Here is a 19,942-nt window from a genome sequence, read left to right on the forward strand (position 1 = left end):
GGGGGGATCTATTGTTGTCTCGTTGCACTTGAAGGGTGGAGAGGAATTCAGGTGTGAACCTTTTGTAGGTCGGGGCGCTTAAGTCTAGCCAATTTCCTAAGCCACAACCCTCGAAAAGCATCCTATCATCGTCCCCTACCCCTAATGCCTCGGCAACACTCTCGTCATAGAACTTTGAAGGTCGAACTTTCCTCCTACTTATTCTTATATAGTTGTTCAAAAATGTTGGGTCATTGAACACGATTCCTATAGTGTCCACTTGTGGTGGATCAACGGGAGGAGGAGGAGAGGGGTTGCGGCACCTAGCATCCGTGTTTCTAGGTCGATTTCTTTTAGACATGGTCGGTCTTAATGCAATGCAATCAAACAAACTAAGACAAAATAATCACCTCGCAACCACACAAAGAGACTAAGTCCACAAGTCGACCAACCATAGCTCAAACAAGGCCAATGAACACAACACAATCAAGTCAAGTTCTAAGTCTCCCATCTAAAACAAGCAAATCACCAAGCAACAAAGACCACTTCAATAATGCATCTACAACAATTCTACATCGATTTCATGCAATATTATCAAACAAACCAACACAACAATCCACCTAAACAAGCATGTTCTTCCTTCGTGAAAATCAATTTTTCAACCTCACTTACAAAAAAAAAAAAACAATTCTCAAAACACACAAAAATTCATTCAAACTCAATAATGCTTTTCAATTATCAACTATCAATCACTCACAACCAATTCAAACAAACTTTCTCAAGCAATTTCATGCAAAAATTCAAGAAATTAAACATGAAATTAGTGAAAGGGAGGAACGATTATACCGAGCTTATCGTGGGTGTAAAACTCGCAAATGAACCTTTCTAACCTTCCTTTTGCTTACTTGAACTTACTCCTTCAACCAATTGTCTTGAACTTTAACTCCAAAGAAAACCCCCAAATTGATTTTTCAAGGTTAGGGTTTGAGTGTTTTGGGTGATTTTTGGGTTTGAATGTGAGAAAAGGAGTAGTAGATTGTGTAAATGTTGAAATGGAGTGAAGATTTTTGAGAAAATTGTTGAATTTGGGTGAGGATATGGGTGAGAATGGAGGATTGAGTGGGTTTTGAAAGAGGAAGTAAGAGTTTTAGAGAGAGGAGGAGTGAGAAACGTGAGATAGAGAGTGAAGGAGTGAATTTTTTTTTTTTAAGTTATAACCGTGCTGCTGCCAGCCATTTTCAAGGCTGCACGGCCGTGCAACATGTGGCATGGACATGCAACCTCAGACAGAAGTGTAAGTAAGGCACTGAATTATTTGGCACGAACGTGCAGCTTGCGACACGGACGTGCGTAAATTTGCACGGACGTGCAGCCTCAGACAGAAACTTAAAAAACATACTGACTTGTTCAGCATGGACGTGCTTAGCCACCTTGCACAGACGTGCTTAATTTGGCACGTCCGTGCCAATCTAGAGAAATTTATTTCAAAATTCTTGTTGCTTTTGACTGCCTCTGCACGGACGTGCTATTCTCTGCACGCCTGTGCAGACCTGCTGTTGCACGAGCCTTTCCCCTTTTCCTTTTTTTTTGAATAATAGTAATAGTAAGGCATAATAATAATAAAATTATTATCATTACCATTATTATTATTATTATTATTATTATTATTATTATTATTATTATTATTATTATTATTATTATTATTATTATTATTATTATTATTATTATTATTATTATTATTATTATTATTATTATTATTATTATCTATTACTTCAATTCCACAAAAACCTTTTCTTACTTTTCTTTTCATCAACACCTACAAAAGACATTTGAGGAAAAAGTTATTAATAGTAAGAGTGATGGAAATTAAATAATAGTTTATGAGAGAGAGAGAGTTGAGAAATTCGGGTTGCCTCCCGGAAGCGTTCTTTTAACGTCACTAGCTTGACGACATTGCGAGATCAATGAGAGTAGGGAACATCAAACTCATCAAGGTGAACAACCTTGGCTTCCTCATGCACAAAACCGTCAAAGTATGCCTTAAGCCTTTGGCCATTCACTTTGAACGGTTCACCATTTTTATTTGAGATTTCTATTGCTCCATATGGAAACACCTTCTTAACGGTGAAAGGTCCACTCCATCTTGACTTAAGCTTACCCGGAAACAACTTCAACCGGGAATTGAAAAGTAGGACCTTATCACCTTCCTTAAACTCCCTTTTGCTAATATTCTTGTCATGCCAAGCCTTGGTCTTTTCTTTGTAAATCCTTGCACTCTCATATGAATCCATTCTTAATTCTTCCAAGGCGTGAAGGTCAAGCAACCTCTTCTCACCGACGCTTTGAAGGTCGAAGTTCAATGTTTTGATAGCCCAATGAGCCCGATGCTCAAGTTCTACTGGCAAGTGGCATGACTTCTAAAAAACGAGCTTGTATGGTGTGGTGCCAATAGGAGTTTTTAACGCGGTGCGATAGGCCCATAGAGCATCATCAAGCTTTGTAGACCAATCTTTTCTAGACCTATCCACCGTTTTCTCAAGGATCATTTTTACCTCCCGGTTTGAAATTTCAGCTTGACCACTTGTTTGGGGGTGGTAAGCTAATGACACCTTGTGCCTCACACCATATTTCTCATGGAGAGCTTGAAAGGATCGCTTTGAAAAGTGTGAACCTCCGTCACTAATCACAGCCCGGGGCACTCCAAACCTTGGGAAAATTACTCTTTTGAAGAGCTTGACTACAACCTTAGCATCATTAGTAGAAGATGCAACTGCTTCCACCCACTTTGATACGTAATCGACATCCACTAGAATGAACTTGTTCCCAAAATAGCTCGGGAAAGGCCCCATAAAATCGATGCCCCATACATCAAAAATTTCAAGTTCAAGGATGTTGTTCAAAGGCATTTCATTTCTTTTTGAAATATTACCGGTTCTTTGACACCGGTCACAAGCTTTCACCACACCCCACACATCTTTGAACATTGTTGGCCAAAAGAAACCGCATTGCAATATTTTCGCCAAGGTCTTGTTGGCACTCATATGTCCTCCACAAGGTGAAGAGTGAAACATTGTGATAACATCTTCAATTTCATTATCCGGGACACACCTTCTAAAAAGGCCATTAACACCTTATTTGAAGAGCAAGGGGTCGTCCCAAAAGTATTGGCGAACATCATGAAGAAACTTCCTTTTTTGTTGATAGGAGAGGTCGAGAGGAATAATAGAGCAAGACAAGTAGTTTGCAATGTCCGCAAACCATGGTGCCGGTGCTTAGAGAATAGCAAATAGTTGATCATCCGGGAATGAATCGTCGATTGGCAAGTTATCAAGATCACCTACAAGGATAGGCAACCGTGAAAGATGATCGGCCACCACATTTTCGGCACCATTCTTGTCCCTAATCTCAATGTCATAGTCTTGTAAGAGCAAGACCCACCGTATCAATATTGGCTTTGGTTCCTTCTTGGACAAGAGGTACTTCAAGGCCGCATGGTCGGTGAAGACTATGACTTTAGATCCCAACAAGTACGACCTAAACTTCTCAATTGCATGAACAATGGCTAGAAACTCCTTTTCCGTGGTTGTGTAATTCCTTTGTGCATCATCAAAAGTTTTGCTAGTGTAGTAGATAGCATGGAGCTTCTTATCCTTCCTTTATCCAAGAACGGACCCAATGGAAAAATCTGAAGCATCACACATAAGCTCAAAAGGAAGCTCCCAATTAGGGGGTTGAATGATAGGAGCCGAAATCAATGCCTCCTTCAACCTATAAAATTCTAGCAAACAATCATTAGTAAACACAAAAGGGGCATCCTTTACCAACAATTGAGTGAGCGGCCTTGCGATTTTTGAAAAATCCTTTATGAACCGGCGGTAAAAACCCGCGTGTCCAAGAAAGCTCCTTATCCCCTTCACATTTGTAGGGGGTGGGAGGCTCTCAATGACCTCAATTTTGGCACGATCTACTTCAATGCCCCTACTAGAAATTACATGACCAGGAAAAATTCCTTCTTCTACCATGAAATGACATTTTTCCCAATTCAAAACCAAGTTCACCTCTTGACATATTTTCAATACTTTAATCAAATTTGAAAGGCAAATGTCAAAAGATGAACCAAAAACAGAAAAGTCATCGATGAATACTTCAATTGATGATTCAAGCATGTCGGAAAAAATAGACATCATACACCTTTGAAATGTGGAAGGTGCATTACAAAGTCCAAATGGCATCCTTTGATAAGCAAAGGTACTATAAGGGCATGTGAATGTAGTCTTCTCTTGATCCTCGGGTTGGATTGGGATTTGGAAGAATCCCGAGTATCCATCTAAGAAACAATAGTGACTATGTGATGCTAGTCTTTCCAATATTTGATAGATGAAGGGGAGTGGGAAGTGGTCTTTCCGGGTGGACTTATTCAATTTCGATAATAAATACACATCCTCCACCCGGTGGCCGACCTTGTAGAAATGGTTTCACCCTTATCATTCTTGATGATGGTCATGCCTCCTTTTTTAGGCACAACTTGAACCGGGCTAACCCACTTACTATCGGAGATAGGGTAGATTATGCCCGCTTCAAAAAGTTTTAAAACTTCTTTTTTCACAACTTCCTTCATGTTTGGATTGAGCCTTCTTTGGTGCTCAATCGAGGAAGCATGATCATCATCAAGTAAAATCTTATGCATGCATATAGTAGGACTTATCCCCTTAATGTCATCAATTTTGTACCCAATGACACCTCTATACTCCCTTAAAACAACTAGGAGTTTTCCAAGAGAGGTATCATCAAGTTTAGAATTGACAATATCGGGATAACTCTCACTATCATCAAGAAAAGCATATTTAAGTAAAGGAGGAAGGGGTTTAAGTTCAACCTTGTGAGGAGGCGTAGTCCTCTCCTCTTTTACCTCCACATTAAGCACTTCCACTTTCTTTCGTTGTGGACTAAAGGTTGGTTGAGCAAAAGATCATACCCCCTCGTTTCTTCACCTTCCTCAACTAAGCCTCCCGTTAGGATAGCTTGTAAAGGATCTCCTTCAAACAAATTTTCTTGGAACTTCTCTTAGTCCTTTTCCAGTGTATCAACTCTATGAACTTCATCATACAATGGCTTTTTCAATGTTTGTGGGAATGAAAATGATATTTTTTCATCTCCCACATTCAAGGTCAATCTTCCTTGCTTCATATCAATCACAACACCCGCGGTGTTCAAAAACAGTCTTCCCAAGATTAGGGGCACCATAGTATCTTCTTCCATTTCCATTACCACAAAATCACATGGCACAAATACTCTTCCAACTTGAACCGGTACATCTTCAAGAATTCCCAAAGGTAGCCTAACTGTGCGGTCGGCCAATTGTAAGAACATTCTTGTTGGCTTCAAGTCTCCCACTTTCAAACTCTTAGCAATAGAATAGGGCATCAAATTCACACTTTCCCCAAGATCACATAAAGAATCCATAGCCTCTAAGTCTCCAATCTTCACCGGTATTGCATAGCTACCGGGGTCACCAAGCTTTTAAGGGAGCTTGTTTTGAATGATTGCACTCACCTCCTTAGGAAGGGAGATGGTTGCACTCTTTTAAAGCCTACTCTTGTTGGATGAAAGATCCTTCAAAAATTTTGCATATGTAGGCATTTGTGACATTGCATGAAGAAAGGGGATATTCACTTGAAGTCCTCTCATGACTTCAAGAAAGTTTGAAAACTTTTCATTCAATTTCTTTTCAACAATCCTATGAGGGAATTGAATGGGAGGCTTGTATACTTTCATTTGGGGCTTTTCTACCTTTTCCTCATCTCCCTCATTCTTACTTTGTGGCTCCTTTCTCTTAACATAAACTATCTCATTTTCAAACTCATCCTCATTTCTCACCACAACTCCCTCATCTCTCTTTTGTGGCTCCTCTTCACTCATATCCAGCCCTTTATAACATCTCCCCGATCTCAAAGTAATGGCCTTAGCTTGCTCTTTTGGGTTCACAACCGTTGAGCTTGTGAAGTGACCACTAGGATTGGAGGATGAACTTCCAACTTGTTGCGCAATTTGAGCCAATTGATTCTCAATTATCTTGTTGTGTGCTTGAAGTTGTTGGATGTTCGCTTGCATATCCGCATTGCTTCTTCCTTGTTGTTTAATGAAGGTCTCAAGTGCGGCTTCAACGCTAGATTTTTTAGGAGGTGGAGGAGCGGGTTGGTTATATTGTTGCCTTTGTTGGTTTTGGTCCCTTTGGTTAGGGTGACGGTAAGGAGCTTGTTGATTTTGTGGATGAGATTGATTGTATTGGTTTTGAGGAGGGCCTTGATTTTGTTGTTTCCAACCCGTGTTTTGTTGGGGTTTTCAACCTTGATTGTACGGTTGAGAGTATTGATCGTTTCTTTGCCCAATAGCCACAGCTTGTTCTTGGTTAGTTGAGTTGCAATAGGAGGACAAGTGATCATTTCCTCCACAAGTTTCACAAGACATGACTTGTTGTGAAGAAGAGCTTGGAGATGTAGGCGTGGCTTGATCTAGCTTGTGAGCTAGCAAGTAAAACTTTGATGCAATAAGGTCTATTGCACTAAGGTCGTGGATTCCGCCCTTCTTTGCTTGAGGTTGCCGTCTATCACCTCCGTATGCATAGTGCTTTGCCACTTCTTCAATCATCTTGTATGCATCATCCACCGATAGCTTTTAAGGCTACCACCGACCCCGTTATCAAGGTTGGCCCTTGAAGTAGAAGTAAGACCATCATAAAAGCTTTGAACAATGATCCATGATGTGAAACCATGGTGTGGGCATTTCGTAGTGTAGTCCTTAAAACGCTCCGAAGCTTCACTTAAGGTTTCATCAATCTCTTGGTTGAAATTGGTGATTTACCTTCTTAGTTCGGCGGTCTTTTCGGGTGGACAATATTTTCCAAGGAAAGCTCTAGTGACTTCATCCCATGTGGTCAATGATCCCTCTTTTACCGTTCTTAACCAATGCTTTGCTTTGTCTAGAAGGGAGAATTGAAACATGTGCATACGGATGAACTCTTCCGTAATATTGTTTTGCTTGATGGTTGTGCACAATTCAAGAAAGTTGTCCAAATGAGCAGAAGGACACTCATGAGAACTCCCACCAAATTGATCACTTTGTATCATACGGATGAGTTGAGGTGAAAGCTCAAAATTATTTGCATTCGTAGTAGGGAGACGTATGCCACTCCGAAGTGTGAAGGCATTGGGGTGGTCATAATCTCGTAACAATGGTGCAGGAGGATTGTTATCACCCATGTTATCTTCTTCATTGGTTGCAAAGATTTCCTCTGGATTGGAATCCGAATATACCATAGAGAACTCGGGTGTGCCTTTCAAAAGCCTCCTCACGTTTCTCAAAGTCCTATTTAACTCTGGATCAACGGGAATAAGCGGTGATTGCTTACTCTTCCGTGTCATGCAAGGTCAAACAAAGCTACGAAAAACGTTAGCGATGACTATCACAAGTTGAAAACAAAAAAATACAAAAATAAATAAGAAAAATTATGATACAAATATACACACTTCGACTCATTCAACAATAATACATTCAATGTGACTTTGCCTCCCCGGCAACGACGCCAAAATTTGATAGGCCGTCGTTGAGCCTACCAAAGATAAAGTCCTATCTTGGTCTCACTAGCTAATAGCAAGGGTAAGAAAGGGTCGAACCCAAGAGAGGCGTTGAATCAACCACCGAAATACTACCGCACAAATAAGCTAAATGAAGTCGAAATTGGTTTTACCCACCGCCATATACAAGAACTAAGCAATTAAACCACTTAAGCTCAACTAATTAATACCCAAAAATTACCAAATTAACACATGCAACAAGTAATTAGTGACTACATTGAGGGTTTTACCCAAACTCTAAAAAATTAGACTACTCCCAATCCATGGAGATTAAAGCAATTAAGGATTTCAAGTAACTCATGAACAAGAATTAACTAAAAATTAAACTAAATAACAATCTAAGCATACTAGAATTAAGCAAGATAATTGACAATCAAAGCAATTAAAATGGAAGAGAAGAGTGAGAAATTGTTACTAGAAGCTTCAACTTGAATATCAATGGTGGAACTTGTCTTCTACAATGATTGAGAATGAAATTTCCAAGCTAATAATTGTAATCTAACTAATGATTTGAGAATATTTGTGTTTCTACAATTGCAAACTAAGAGGAAGCACTTAAAACTTGGCTGCCGTACAAATGAGCTCCCAAGGTTATTTATAAAGACCCCCAAATAAAAAGGACGGAGAAAAAAAGAGCAGGGCACGGCTACAGGTCAGCACGGACGTGCTGAGGTTGGCACGGACGTGCAACTATACCTGCACGGACGTGCTAAGATTGGCACGAGCGTGCACCTGGGAGGCAGAAGGTACTGTTTTAGTTAGGGCATCCTGCACGGATGTGCCAAATATGGCACGGACGTGCAGGCCTTGTTCAGAAGAATCAGTTTTGGCTGAGCAACCTGCACGGACGTGTTGAGTTCTGCACGGATGTGCAGGCCTTGAAAGCAGTAGGTAGTAGCTTCTGGTCGTGCTGGAACACTTCTGCACGGACGTGCCATACTTTGCACGTCCGTGCAGACTCTCTAAGGCGTTTATCTTCACTCTTCTTCGGTTTTGCTCCAATGTTTCGGCTTCTAACCTCGGTTTATCATCCAAATGCCTCAAATGGTCGTCTTTGAACCTAAAAACCGACAAAAACACTAACAACCCGTGAAGCAAGGGATACACAAAAGTTGAACAAAAATAGAGTAAAAGTGAACCAAAATGCCAATATACCAAGTAAACAAGGCTTGAAATAACTCTAAAATCGTATCAAATAACATTGCCTCCAGCGGGGGTCACCATGTAGTTCATGCTCTGGTGGAGTTCTTTTGGGACACCACCAACACTTTCAACTTTCCTTGGGGTGAGATGATGGTCACTCCTACCGACTTCAGTCTCATCACAGGACTGGAGTTTAGTTCCGTGCCACTGCCGTTCGACAGCGGGATCGACGTCTTTTCCCCTGAGGTTAAGGAGCTATTGGGTCCGATTGTTATTCGGGCTTAAGCTGAGATAGAGTGGTCGCAGTTCAGCGCTAGGGGGATTCACCGCTCGACTCTAGCAGCGGCTTTGGACGATGGTGCGACCACCCGAGAGCAGCGGGTGTGCATCTTCGCCCTTATCTTTTTGTCAGGGACGTTCTCCCCTGACAAGGGTAGTAAGGCGCTGTTTTACTACCTTCATGCCGTCCGCGATCTACACCGGATCGGGACTTATGACTGGGCCAGCTTGGCCTACGCTGATTTCATTCAAGCGCTGCAGGACTCATTTCGACATCGATCCTTTGGGTCGAATGTTGCTTTGTCCGGCTTTTGGAGGGTCGTAGAGGTAAACCTTATTCCATATAAATTTGAACTCTAAATTTTAGCTAGTATTTACTAATAACTTTAGTTTCTTGTAGATCTTGTTCTACGAGTACTTCCCTTCTGCTGCACCGGCAAGACCGTCGCCGCGCAGGTTTCCAATTAGTGCTTCCTAGGGCAGCCGCTGTGTGGGGATGTCCAATTCATACATCCGAGATTGGATCATCTCGGTATGATCTTTCTTATTCGACACTTTATGATGCCTTAGATAGACTCTTGCCTGATTAACGCTCTTTGTAGGAGCCAGAGGTGCAGTACCCACTACGGGTCGACCTGGCAGTCCCTGGGTTAGCCGCGCAGTGTTCTGCTAAGCTTCACTATTTCTTAGTGACCTATGGAGCGGTCGCTTATCTTGGAGAGAGGGTTGAGCATTCCTCCAATACCTTTGTCGTTCCTACTCCTCCACCTCGTCACATGTTTAACGCCGCGAGGTTGTTGAGCATGTCAGAGGGAGCTGGTACCCCTTGGCGATCTTACACGATCCCTGGGCGATGCTATGTGGAGGAGCTCATGCCGTTGTTTTCTCCAGTTCCTGTACCAGCTGAGTATGTGGCGGTACGATTTTTCAGCTTTTACCTTTCGTTAAGTATCCCCCGAGTGATGCTTTATTGACTTTGTTTCGCTTTATCAGGACGATGCTGCTTAGTTCGTGCCACCCCGTATGTCTATCCATTATCAAGGGACATATGGGCCGATTGAGGAGATGATTCCTCCAGCTCTTGAGGACGAGCGCTTTGTGGAGCGTCCGATTCCTCGCCACCAGACTCGGGTAAGCTTGTTTATTTGCAAATTTTGGCCGTATATATCATGCATGTTTACTGACTTATTTCTTTGACAGTTCTCACGCGAGGTGGTTTCGGCGATGGCACGATGTATAGATGCCTTCCGGAGCCAGCTTGTCCGGATGAGGAACGTGGCTACCTACCGTCGGGACGACGCCGTTCAGGAGGTAGTCTTCCTTTCACATGTTTTTGTATTACCGCTTCAATTTTGCCTGTTTATGATTTTAATTTCTTTTGCAGGGTTAGCCCATTCCTTCTCGTACCCGCACGAGACTTGAGGTGCGGAGGGATCCGGCGAGGTCTAGCTCGAGACGTCGCCGCACTACTTCAGGAGGTAGAGGCGGTCACTCTGAGGCTGCCTGTAATAAGTGGTAGAGAGCTCACGTTCTTCCTCTAAGGGTGCACATGCTGCGCCGGTAGGCCTGGGAGAGGCTACCTTTGCTCTTACTGGTGGTGGGATGTACGAGGTTGGCTCGTCATCGCAGCAGCCTCCGCAGCCTCAGCCTCAAGTTGATCTTAGCCTTAGCCTCAGCCTCCGCAGCCTCAGCCTGCGGAGACTGGAGCTGATGTTGGAGCTGGAGCCGGAGCTGGTGGAGAGGTTACTCCTCGTACGACAGAGTTTTATGCGATGATGGGTTTACGTCCCCCGGCGCCGTAGCTTATACCTGTGCTTTTTTTATTTATTTGACTTTGTATAGAACTTTGCCTTTCAGTTACACTCATTTTTTTAGATATATTTTGTATATATATACTATTATGAGTTTATTTTATTTATCATGTATTTTTCATTTTATTATTATTATTATTATTATTATTATTATTATTATTATTATTATTATTATTATTATTATTATATGCATGTTTGTGTGTGCACGAAAATGTGACAACTAATTTTGCGGCGCAAAAGTTCCGTCATTTTTATTATTGATGGAGGGTATCCGACTTTCTCCCCCAAAAAAGAAAAAAATGAAAAAAGGAAAAAGCAAATAAAATATTGGATTTATAAAAACTTGGAAATTAGTCCAAATAAAATCCAAAAAAATAATATAATTAATAAAATAGCTATATTAATTAAAAAAAGAATAAAAAGATGTTTAGAAAAAGATAAGGAAGCCGTAAAGTCATTAGCAGACTCGAATTAAGTTAAAAACGCGGTTTTAGAAAGCGCGTACAACAAGGCGAATTGGCGCAAGCAGGCGCCACGCGTTTTGGTGTAGCTCTAGGTGCTACACTTAGCGTTTGGCGCCAGGCTTTGGCGTCAGGCGCCAATAGTGGCATCTGGCGCTAAAGAGCGCTGACGCGGTATCCTTCCCTGATTAAAACTGCTCCGATTTTTTACATAAATAGTCCCATGCCCAGCCGATTCATTTAATAATTTCAGCAGATAAATTATTTCTTAGCTTTAGAAAAAATAATATCATGTCTCTCGTTACCAAGACTTTCACCAACTACACCCATGAATGGTGTCGGTCTCTTAATGCCAAAGAAAGAAAAGAATTGGATGTGTTTCACTTGGGGGGTATTTATGGTATCAAAGGGGTAGATCTGGACTTAGATTTTATTCATACCGCTCTAGAATATTGGGATGTAGATACTCATTGCTTTAGAATAGTGTGTGATGAAATTAGCCCTATGCCGGAAGAATTTGGTGCCATTTTAGGTTTCCCTGCAATAGATCTTGTAGTAACCCCTAGGATAGATGCATATTATTATAAAGATTTTTAACGCTTCTTCAATTTAAAAGAAAGGGATCTATCAAAAATAGTAGATGGTAACATATTTAACATGTAGATACTCCGAATCTTTTCATATTTATAAAGATTTTGAACGCTTTCTTATTTTGTATGCTTAATCAATTTTTTCTTACTAGTGGTTAAATAAATGAGGGTCAATCAATTATAACCACCGTATTAGAACAAATTGAATCAGGGAGAAATCCAATGCCATTGATAGTTGGAGAGACTATGATTAGTCTTGATGAATTGAAGAGGAACCCAAAGCACCTTTTCGGGGCTCTCCAATTTTATTACAGGTAGAAAAATAATATTTTTAATTGCAGAAATCAAAAATATATTTTTGTATAGTAATAATAATTTATTTGCATTGCAATTTTTTTTTACAGATGTGGCTAATGGAAAGGCTGGAATTAATTAGCCCTCCAGACAATATTGAGAAGTACACTCCGAATTGCTTCGTGAGGAGGAAGAAACACTTCTCTAAGATGGGGCGCCACGAGTGGAAGAAGGTCTTCGAATCCTGCAATTTTGCCATCAAGTGGGTCAATCCCTTGGTGGAAAATAGAGAGGATGGTTGGTGTAACACCCTAGAAATTCCTTTCCTTTAAATACCCATTCTACTCTTTTAAAAATACGATTTATGAATAACTAAGACATTACCACCACCGTGAAAACGACTAAGGCAATTATCAAAGATACACAGCGGAAGACTCAAAATTAAAAACCGATTAAACAAGTCAACCAAAAGTCAACCAAACGAAAATAAAGTTTAAAACCAAACGAACAAGTCAAATAAAATCAAACTAAAACTTGGAACCATTAAAGGCCCTTATTCAAAAATCGTTCCCAAAACCAAACCTTTATGTTAGTCCACACAAAATATATCATAAATAAATAAAGCATAAAACACATTGTAACCTAATGAAAACTAGTAGGATTCACTCTTCACTCATGCCCCATCATGATCATGCTTCAAAACCTGAAAAGTTTATCTCTACTTGTTTCCACTACTTTCCATTAAAAATGGGTCATCATAGGGCCAAGATAAAGACATGACCAAATACACAAACACACACACAATCAGCAAAGCTGAGTACATGAGCTTAAATTAGCCACACTAACATGCTTTCACCTATCAACACACACTTACCTCATTGCACCTGTTCACAAGCACACACACCAATCAACAAAACACAATGACTAGACACTAATTAATTCATTTTGCATTGATTACGCATCGAACGGGTTTCCACCTCCTAACCTCCCCCAAATAAATTTGAGGTAAACTGACACGGAGCTAACTGTGCCAGCGATAAAACCACACAAAGGTGGCGGAATTCCTGCGCATAATAATAAATAAAAAAAAAGGAATATACAATGTCATGTACTCCATTAGAAGTTATGGTTAAATATAAAACCCCATAACTCCCCCCATTGTTCATACTCAAGGTATATACGTTCCAAGAGTTTTGGTGCGTAATCTCTTTCACTTTACGTTATTTACATATTATTAGACTTGGTGATGACTCTCAAAGCATAATAAGTCAATCAACAATAATTATTCAATCAAACAAACATACCAATTTAATTCTTGAATAATTAGTGACCACATATTATTTATTGTTGAACCCTTTTTAATTCTACCTCAGTGTCAAAGACACCTTAAACGCATAATGCGCCAAAAATCCTATCCCTCGATGTTAAAAACACCTTAAGTGCACAAAGGCACCAACATACAATTTATTCCTTGTGTACATATACACTTATATAGCTCCTTCCTCATGCTTAAAGCATCAAAAAAAATTATTTGAACCATAACAAAATTCCTTTTCAATATTCCAAACATAATTAAACATGTAGTTTAATTAATCATGCCTTCTAACATTCCATAAATAAAAATGTGGTTCAAACAAAACATGCCCAAAATATAATCTTCCAATCTATAACCATCACAAATAATTCATGCTTCCCAATTCAATCACAAACATCATAAATTCACAATTCCATACATAAACCTTAGCATGATACTACTTGTAATTAATTGCAATCAAACCTAACATGATTCTACATCACTAAAATATGCTAAGTACGCGTACGTACCTTGAGTACGTTATTAAAACTGCCACGACTAGTAGAAATTGCTTACTTCAGAGTCTCCTACACATTAAATCCATAATAGAGTATTAATATCCACTCTAAACAAATTTCCAGCAATATATACTATTTTAAAACCCTTCTTCATTTAATTAGAATAAGCTGAAATTATATTTAAAACACCATAAATAAAGTCTCAATTAATGGGTAATTAAAATTTCTTCAAGAAATATAATATCAAGTGTTCTACATAAAATTCCAGCACTTTATTATAATTAAAACTTGCTGTAATTAAGTTTCAAAACACTTAAAACAAAGGCCTACCCTATTATACATCATAATCTTTCAATAAATCATGAGTCAAGAACCTAGGGTTTCAAAAATTGGGGCTTTTTAATTAAAAACCAAATCTGAAAATTAATTAACACAATTACAATAACTAAACATCAAAATTAAATCTCCAAACTCATAATTTATAATTAGACTAAAGCATAGATTAGTTTTGGGTAATAAAGATTTGATTTTTAAAAGAAAAAACCTTTTTTTTTTTCGGAAAACATGGCTGCTGACAGCAGGCCGGCGCCACTACCGGTGGTCGTCGCTGCTGCCGGCTGGTGCTGGTGGCCGGCGGCCCACCGGTGGTGGTGGTTGCTGCCGGTGGTGGCTGTGCGCGGCAAGAGGGAAAGGGAAGGAAAGAGAAAAAAGAAAAAAAAAGAAAGAGAAAAATAAAAAGAAAAGGGAGAGAAGTTTACCTTGGGTTTTCTCCACTCTGGGCAACGTTGAATTACCTCATAAGAGGGATATTTATACCCCTTCTCTATCACCCCTTTTACCCTAACTTTTCCTCATTTAGTTTTTCCTAATCCCTTCCCTACTAAAACTTGTTAAAAATCATAATTTCTTAAAATAAAACCCCAACTTCTATTAATTAATTAATTAGACAACCTTTCCATTTGTAAAATATTCCCAATTTACATGGGATAAATAATTAAAACATCATAATTAAAATACTCGAATTATTTAAATACCCTTATAGAATATATATATATATATATTAAATAAAAAACGTATAAAATATGTATATATTAAATAAAATATGTATAAAAATACGGGGTATTACAGTTGGTGTCAACAAGCAACCATTGTGCCGTCTTCCCAGCTTATCCCGTATGACTTATTATTATCCCTGCAGGGTAAAAAGGCAATACGTCATACTTCAGACTATTCCTTCTGGAGATCTTCCTCCTCCCTACGAGTTCCCTATCTCCCAGGAAGTAGATAAATTTGATTCTTACTGTAGTGCCAGACCTCTATAGGAAGTAATTGCCCAAAAGGTTCCTCCTTCCTTGCCCAATGATGTGAAGAAGTGGCTGTTGAAGAAACCTTCAAAGGACTTGAAGAAAAATCAGGGTAAAACTGATGTGAAGAGTCGTCTAGGTGACAAGGTGTTTCTTGTTAGGGAACTCTTAGGTGAAAGAATTGAGTTCAAGACACCTGCAATGCCTAGGAAAAAAAGTACTACGAAAGATAAGGGAAAAATGAAAGTTGACACCACAGAGAAAAAAGCTTGGGTGGAAAAGAAGCATGGAGTCCTAGCTGAAGGGGAAACTATCTACTCCAAGATTGAATGTAGGTCCTCTAAAGGATGCCTACTAGTTAAGGTTATGGATGAGGAGGAAGAAGCAGACAAAAATTGGAAAAGGGCTAGGAAAGAAAGAGAAGATTAAGAGCATTGCTTAGTTTATTTATTTTTATTTAAAGTTAATTTATTTAAGCTTTGTTTAAATTCCGTCAATAATGTAATTTTATTTTATTAATGAGATTTCAGCTTTTAATTAAATTATTTACTTTAAATTTATTTTATTAAAGCAATGAAAACCGAAAGAAATTATTTTCTAGAAATTTTTCGAGTACGGAAGTCGAAAATTTTCCGAAAAACACCGAAATATTCCCATAATTTAAACTGTGAATTGGCGCCACGATTTCGAGACTGGCGCCGGCCACGGCAGTCTGGCGTCAGGCGACGGACGCTCTCGTCTGACGCTAACGGTTATCGGCTGGCACCAGAGTTTTTTCTGTGACGCCGATGTTTCGTCGATCTTCTGTCGAATTTTTAATGATTTCTGGGATGCGAGATTTTTAAAAACAATGAAGTGGCCGCACCCGTAAAGGGTTGCCTACGTATCCTTTCTTAAGGAATCAGGCCAAACGTAGCTCTCTTGAGTATCCTACTCAAGTAATTATGGGTAGTATTTCTTAAGTTGGTCAAGATTTGTCATGTTCGAAAACTCATTGCCATCCATATTAGTTAATTTTGTTGCACCTCCTGACAGGATTGTTCTGACAATGTAGGGTCCAGACCAATTAGGTCTGAATTTACCCCTTGGATCTAAAACATTTTTCCTTAATGCTTTTAACACCAAGTCTCCTACTTTTATGTTTCTTGTCTTGACCTTCTTATTAAAATGTCTAGCCATACGAGTTTGGTAACACTGAGTGTGATGTAGAGCTTCTAGTCGTTTTTTATCGAGTAGAATTAGCTCTTCATATCTTGCCCTAGTCCATTCAACTTCATCGAGTTTGCTCTCTAACGCGATGCATAGAGATGGGATCTCTAGTTCGACAGGTTGTACGGCATCCATTCCATAAACTAAGGAAAATGGTGTATTTCCTGTTGATGTGCGAATTGACGTGCGGTAACCCCACAATGCGAAGTGAAGCTTGTCAGGCCAATCCTTATAATTTTCCGTCATTTTCTTGATGATAGTCTTTAAATTTTTATTAGCTGCCTCGACTGCTCCATTTGCTTGAGGCCTATAAGGGGAAGAATGATGATGTTGAATTCCATATTTTTGTAGCAATTCTTCACATTCGGCTTGAAAGTGAGATCCGTTGTCACTTATCATTTCATGTGGGACTCCGTATCGACAAATAATATTTCTCTCGATAAAGAGTGCTACATGTTTTGCAGTGAGTTTAGCGTATGATTGCGTTTCGACCCACTTTGTGAAGTAATCAATTGCTACAAAGATATATTCATGGCCTCCTGTTCCTGGGGGAGTGATTTTGCCGATAATGTCAATTCCCCTTGTAGAGAATGGCCATGGTGACGTGTAGGTGTAGAGCAAGGATGGAGGAACATGTTGTAAATTGGCATAGATTTGGAATTTAGGGCATCTTTTTACATATTGATGGCAATCCCTATTCATTGTAGTCCAATAATATCCTTCTCGCATTATCTTTTGGACTAACATTTTGCCATTTATGTGGGTGCCACAGATTCCTTCGTGGACTATCCTCATTGCTCTTTGTGCATCCTTTTTTCCTACACATAAGAGAGCTCCACCCTTAGGTACCCTTTTATGTAGCTCGTTGTCTATGAGTACATATTGGGAAGCCAAGAGTCTTCAGGCTCGTTTTGCTCTTTTGTTAGCATGGGGAGGGTATTCTCCTTTGGTGACATAATTGAGTATATCCGTTTACCACGGTCCTTCTTCTTCTTCTTTTTCGTCTTGGACTACTTCGTCATCTTCTATAGCCTAGATGTATGCTGGTTTGTGCCTTTTCTCTATAGTTAGAGGCATTTGCTCGATTTCTGTGGGAATCCTAACCATCAAGGCTAGTCTTTCCAAAGCATCAGCAAATTGATTTTCTTCTCTAGGTAGATACGTATATTCTACCTTCTCTAACTGATCAGTATGAGTCTCCAGATAGGTTTGGTAAGGGGCTACACTTTCGCTCCTTACTTTCCACCTTTTAGATATTTGATTGATTATTAATGAAGAGTCTCCGAATATCCTTAAATTTTTTACTCCCAATGCCAAAGCTGTTTCAAGGCCTACCACGCATGCTTCATATTCAGCAGCGTTGCTGGTAACGTCGAAATCAAGCTTTATGGAGATTGGAACATGCTCTTCTTTAGGTGATACTAGTAATACTCCAACGCCACATCCCTTTTGGTTTGAGGCTCCGTCGATGTACAAGGTCCAAGTATCATCTTCAGTAACCATTAAGTCTTCATCTGGAAATTCATTGTCTTGTATTGGCATCGAGTCTTCTATTGGAAAGTCCGCTAGAAAGTCTGACACCACAGATCCTTTGATAGCTTTTTGCGCCATAAACCTTACATCAAACTGGGCTAAATTGACTATCCATCTCGATATGCGTCCATTGTGTGTAGATTTCTCGAATAGATACTTGAGTGGATCTAATCGGGAGACTACAAAGACGGTATGCACTAGCATGTAATATCTTAGCTTGGTTGTGGCCCACACCAAGGCTAGGCACAAATTCTCAAGTGGTGTATAATGTGCTTCATATTCGAGCATCTTCTTGCTTAGATAGTAGACTGCGTTTTCTTTTCCTTCTACTTCTTGTGCTAGCATAGCTCCCATTGTCTCTTTGGTAACCGTCAAATACAACCTAAGAGGTATTTCGGGAAGTGCTGGTGCTAATACGGGAGGATTTGCGATATGGGCATTGATCTTTTCAAAGGCTTTTTGACACTTGTCATCCCATATTACTTGTACATTCTTCTTAAGCTTTTTGACGATTGGTTCACATATTGTTGTCAATTTTGATATGAACCTACTTATGTATTACAACATGCCAATAAATCCTCGAATCTGTTTCTCAATTTTGGGCGGTGGCATTGACATGATTGCTTTGATCTTGGTTGGGTCTATCTCTATTCCTCTAGAGCTTATGACATAACCCAAAAGCTTGCCTGAGGTGACTCCAAAATCACACTTAGATGGGTTCAACCTCATATTATATTTTCTTAACCTTTCGAAAAATTTCTTTAAGGCTACTTGATGGCCTGGACGGTCTTTTGATTTTACAATCATGTCGTCGACATATACTTCGACTTCTTTATGCATCATGTCATGGAGTAAGGCAGTTGCTGCATGTTGGTAAGTAGCACCCGCGTTTTTCAACCCGAATGGCATTACCGTGTAGCCGTAAGTTCCTCATGGTGTTATGAAGGTTGTTTTCTCCATGTCTTCTTCTGCCATGAGAATCTGATTATAACCTGCGTACCCGTCCATGAACGAGAGAAGCGCGTGATTTACCGTGTTATCTACTAGAATGTCGATGTGTGGTAAAGGGAAGTCATCCTTTGGACTTGCCTTATTTAGGTCTCGATAGTCGACACACATTCTTACCATTCCATCTTTTTTCGGAACTGGGATGACGTTGGCGACCCATTCAGGGTATTTGGATACCTTGATGAAACCTGCAGTTATTTGTTTTTGGACCTCTTCTTTTATTTTGAGAGCTACGTCGGGTTTCATTTGACGTAACTTTTGTTTTACAGGTTTCATTCCTGGAACTAGTGGTATAGTGTGTTGAGATATTTATCTAATAATGCCTGGCATGTCTTCGTATGACCAAGCAAATAAATCGATAAACTCTTTAAGTAAGCTAATTAAATTGGTTCTTTCTTGTTCGTTAAGTGTCATTCCGATTTTAACTTCTCTTTTATTAGTTGAATCATTTGAGATATCAACCGTTTCAGTTTCTTCAATTACCGGTGTTTTCTTTTCGAGTGTTTCCATTGCTTTAATAAATTCTTTGTCTTTTTCATTGTTAGTTAAGCAATGCTCGTCATCTTGGGTTAGAGAAGAACACAAGAAATAAGGAGAAGAAGAAATATTATTGTACTCTGAGATCATTACATCAAAGAGTGATATGTCCTCAGAGACTTAATCACTAACTATTCTAGGAGAAGAAATAGAGGGGGGAGGTGCTACTACTAAGGACCTAGATGACTCTATAGGGAGAGACTCCAACTCAGACTCGGACTCAGACGACTCTTCATACATTGGTCCTTGCCCTGTCGTGATAGATATCTTTCTTCCACTTGAAGTAGCCACTTTGACGGTCTTGCGCCACCCTTGTAGTGATCCTTCCGCTGGAGTGATTAGCTTCAA

The 19,942-nt window shown here is 39.6% G+C and overlaps 2 protein-coding genes and 1 non-coding gene across 3 annotated transcripts; 1 reads left to right on the forward strand and 2 right to left on the reverse strand.

Annotated features, from left to right (window-relative positions):
- Positions 1–1,940: 1,940 nt before the first annotated feature.
- On the reverse strand, positions 1,941–2,270 carry LOC145643001 (uncharacterized). The gene has a single exon (XM_081694165.1). The coding sequence runs from the start codon at positions 2,268–2,270 to the stop codon at positions 1,941–1,943; it is 330 nt and encodes a 109-aa protein (XP_081550291.1).
- Positions 2,271–5,043: 2,773 nt separating this feature from the next.
- Positions 5,044–5,442, reverse strand: LOC145643002 (uncharacterized). Its single transcript, XM_081694166.1, has one exon. The coding sequence runs from the start codon at positions 5,440–5,442 to the stop codon at positions 5,044–5,046; it is 399 nt and encodes a 132-aa protein (XP_081550292.1).
- Positions 5,443–6,744: 1,302 nt separating this feature from the next.
- LOC145557227 (small nucleolar RNA R71) lies at positions 6,745–6,851 on the forward strand. Its single transcript, XR_014092276.1, has one exon. It is a non-coding gene; the product is annotated as a small nucleolar RNA R71 (small nucleolar RNA).
- Positions 6,852–19,942: the final 13,091 nt, after the last annotated feature.

This window comes from Chenopodium album, chromosome 8 (assembly GCF_948465745.1).
Source record: "Chenopodium album chromosome 8, dcCheAlbu1.1, whole genome shotgun sequence".
Classification (NCBI taxonomy): domain Eukaryota; kingdom Viridiplantae; phylum Streptophyta; class Magnoliopsida; order Caryophyllales; family Amaranthaceae; genus Chenopodium; species Chenopodium album.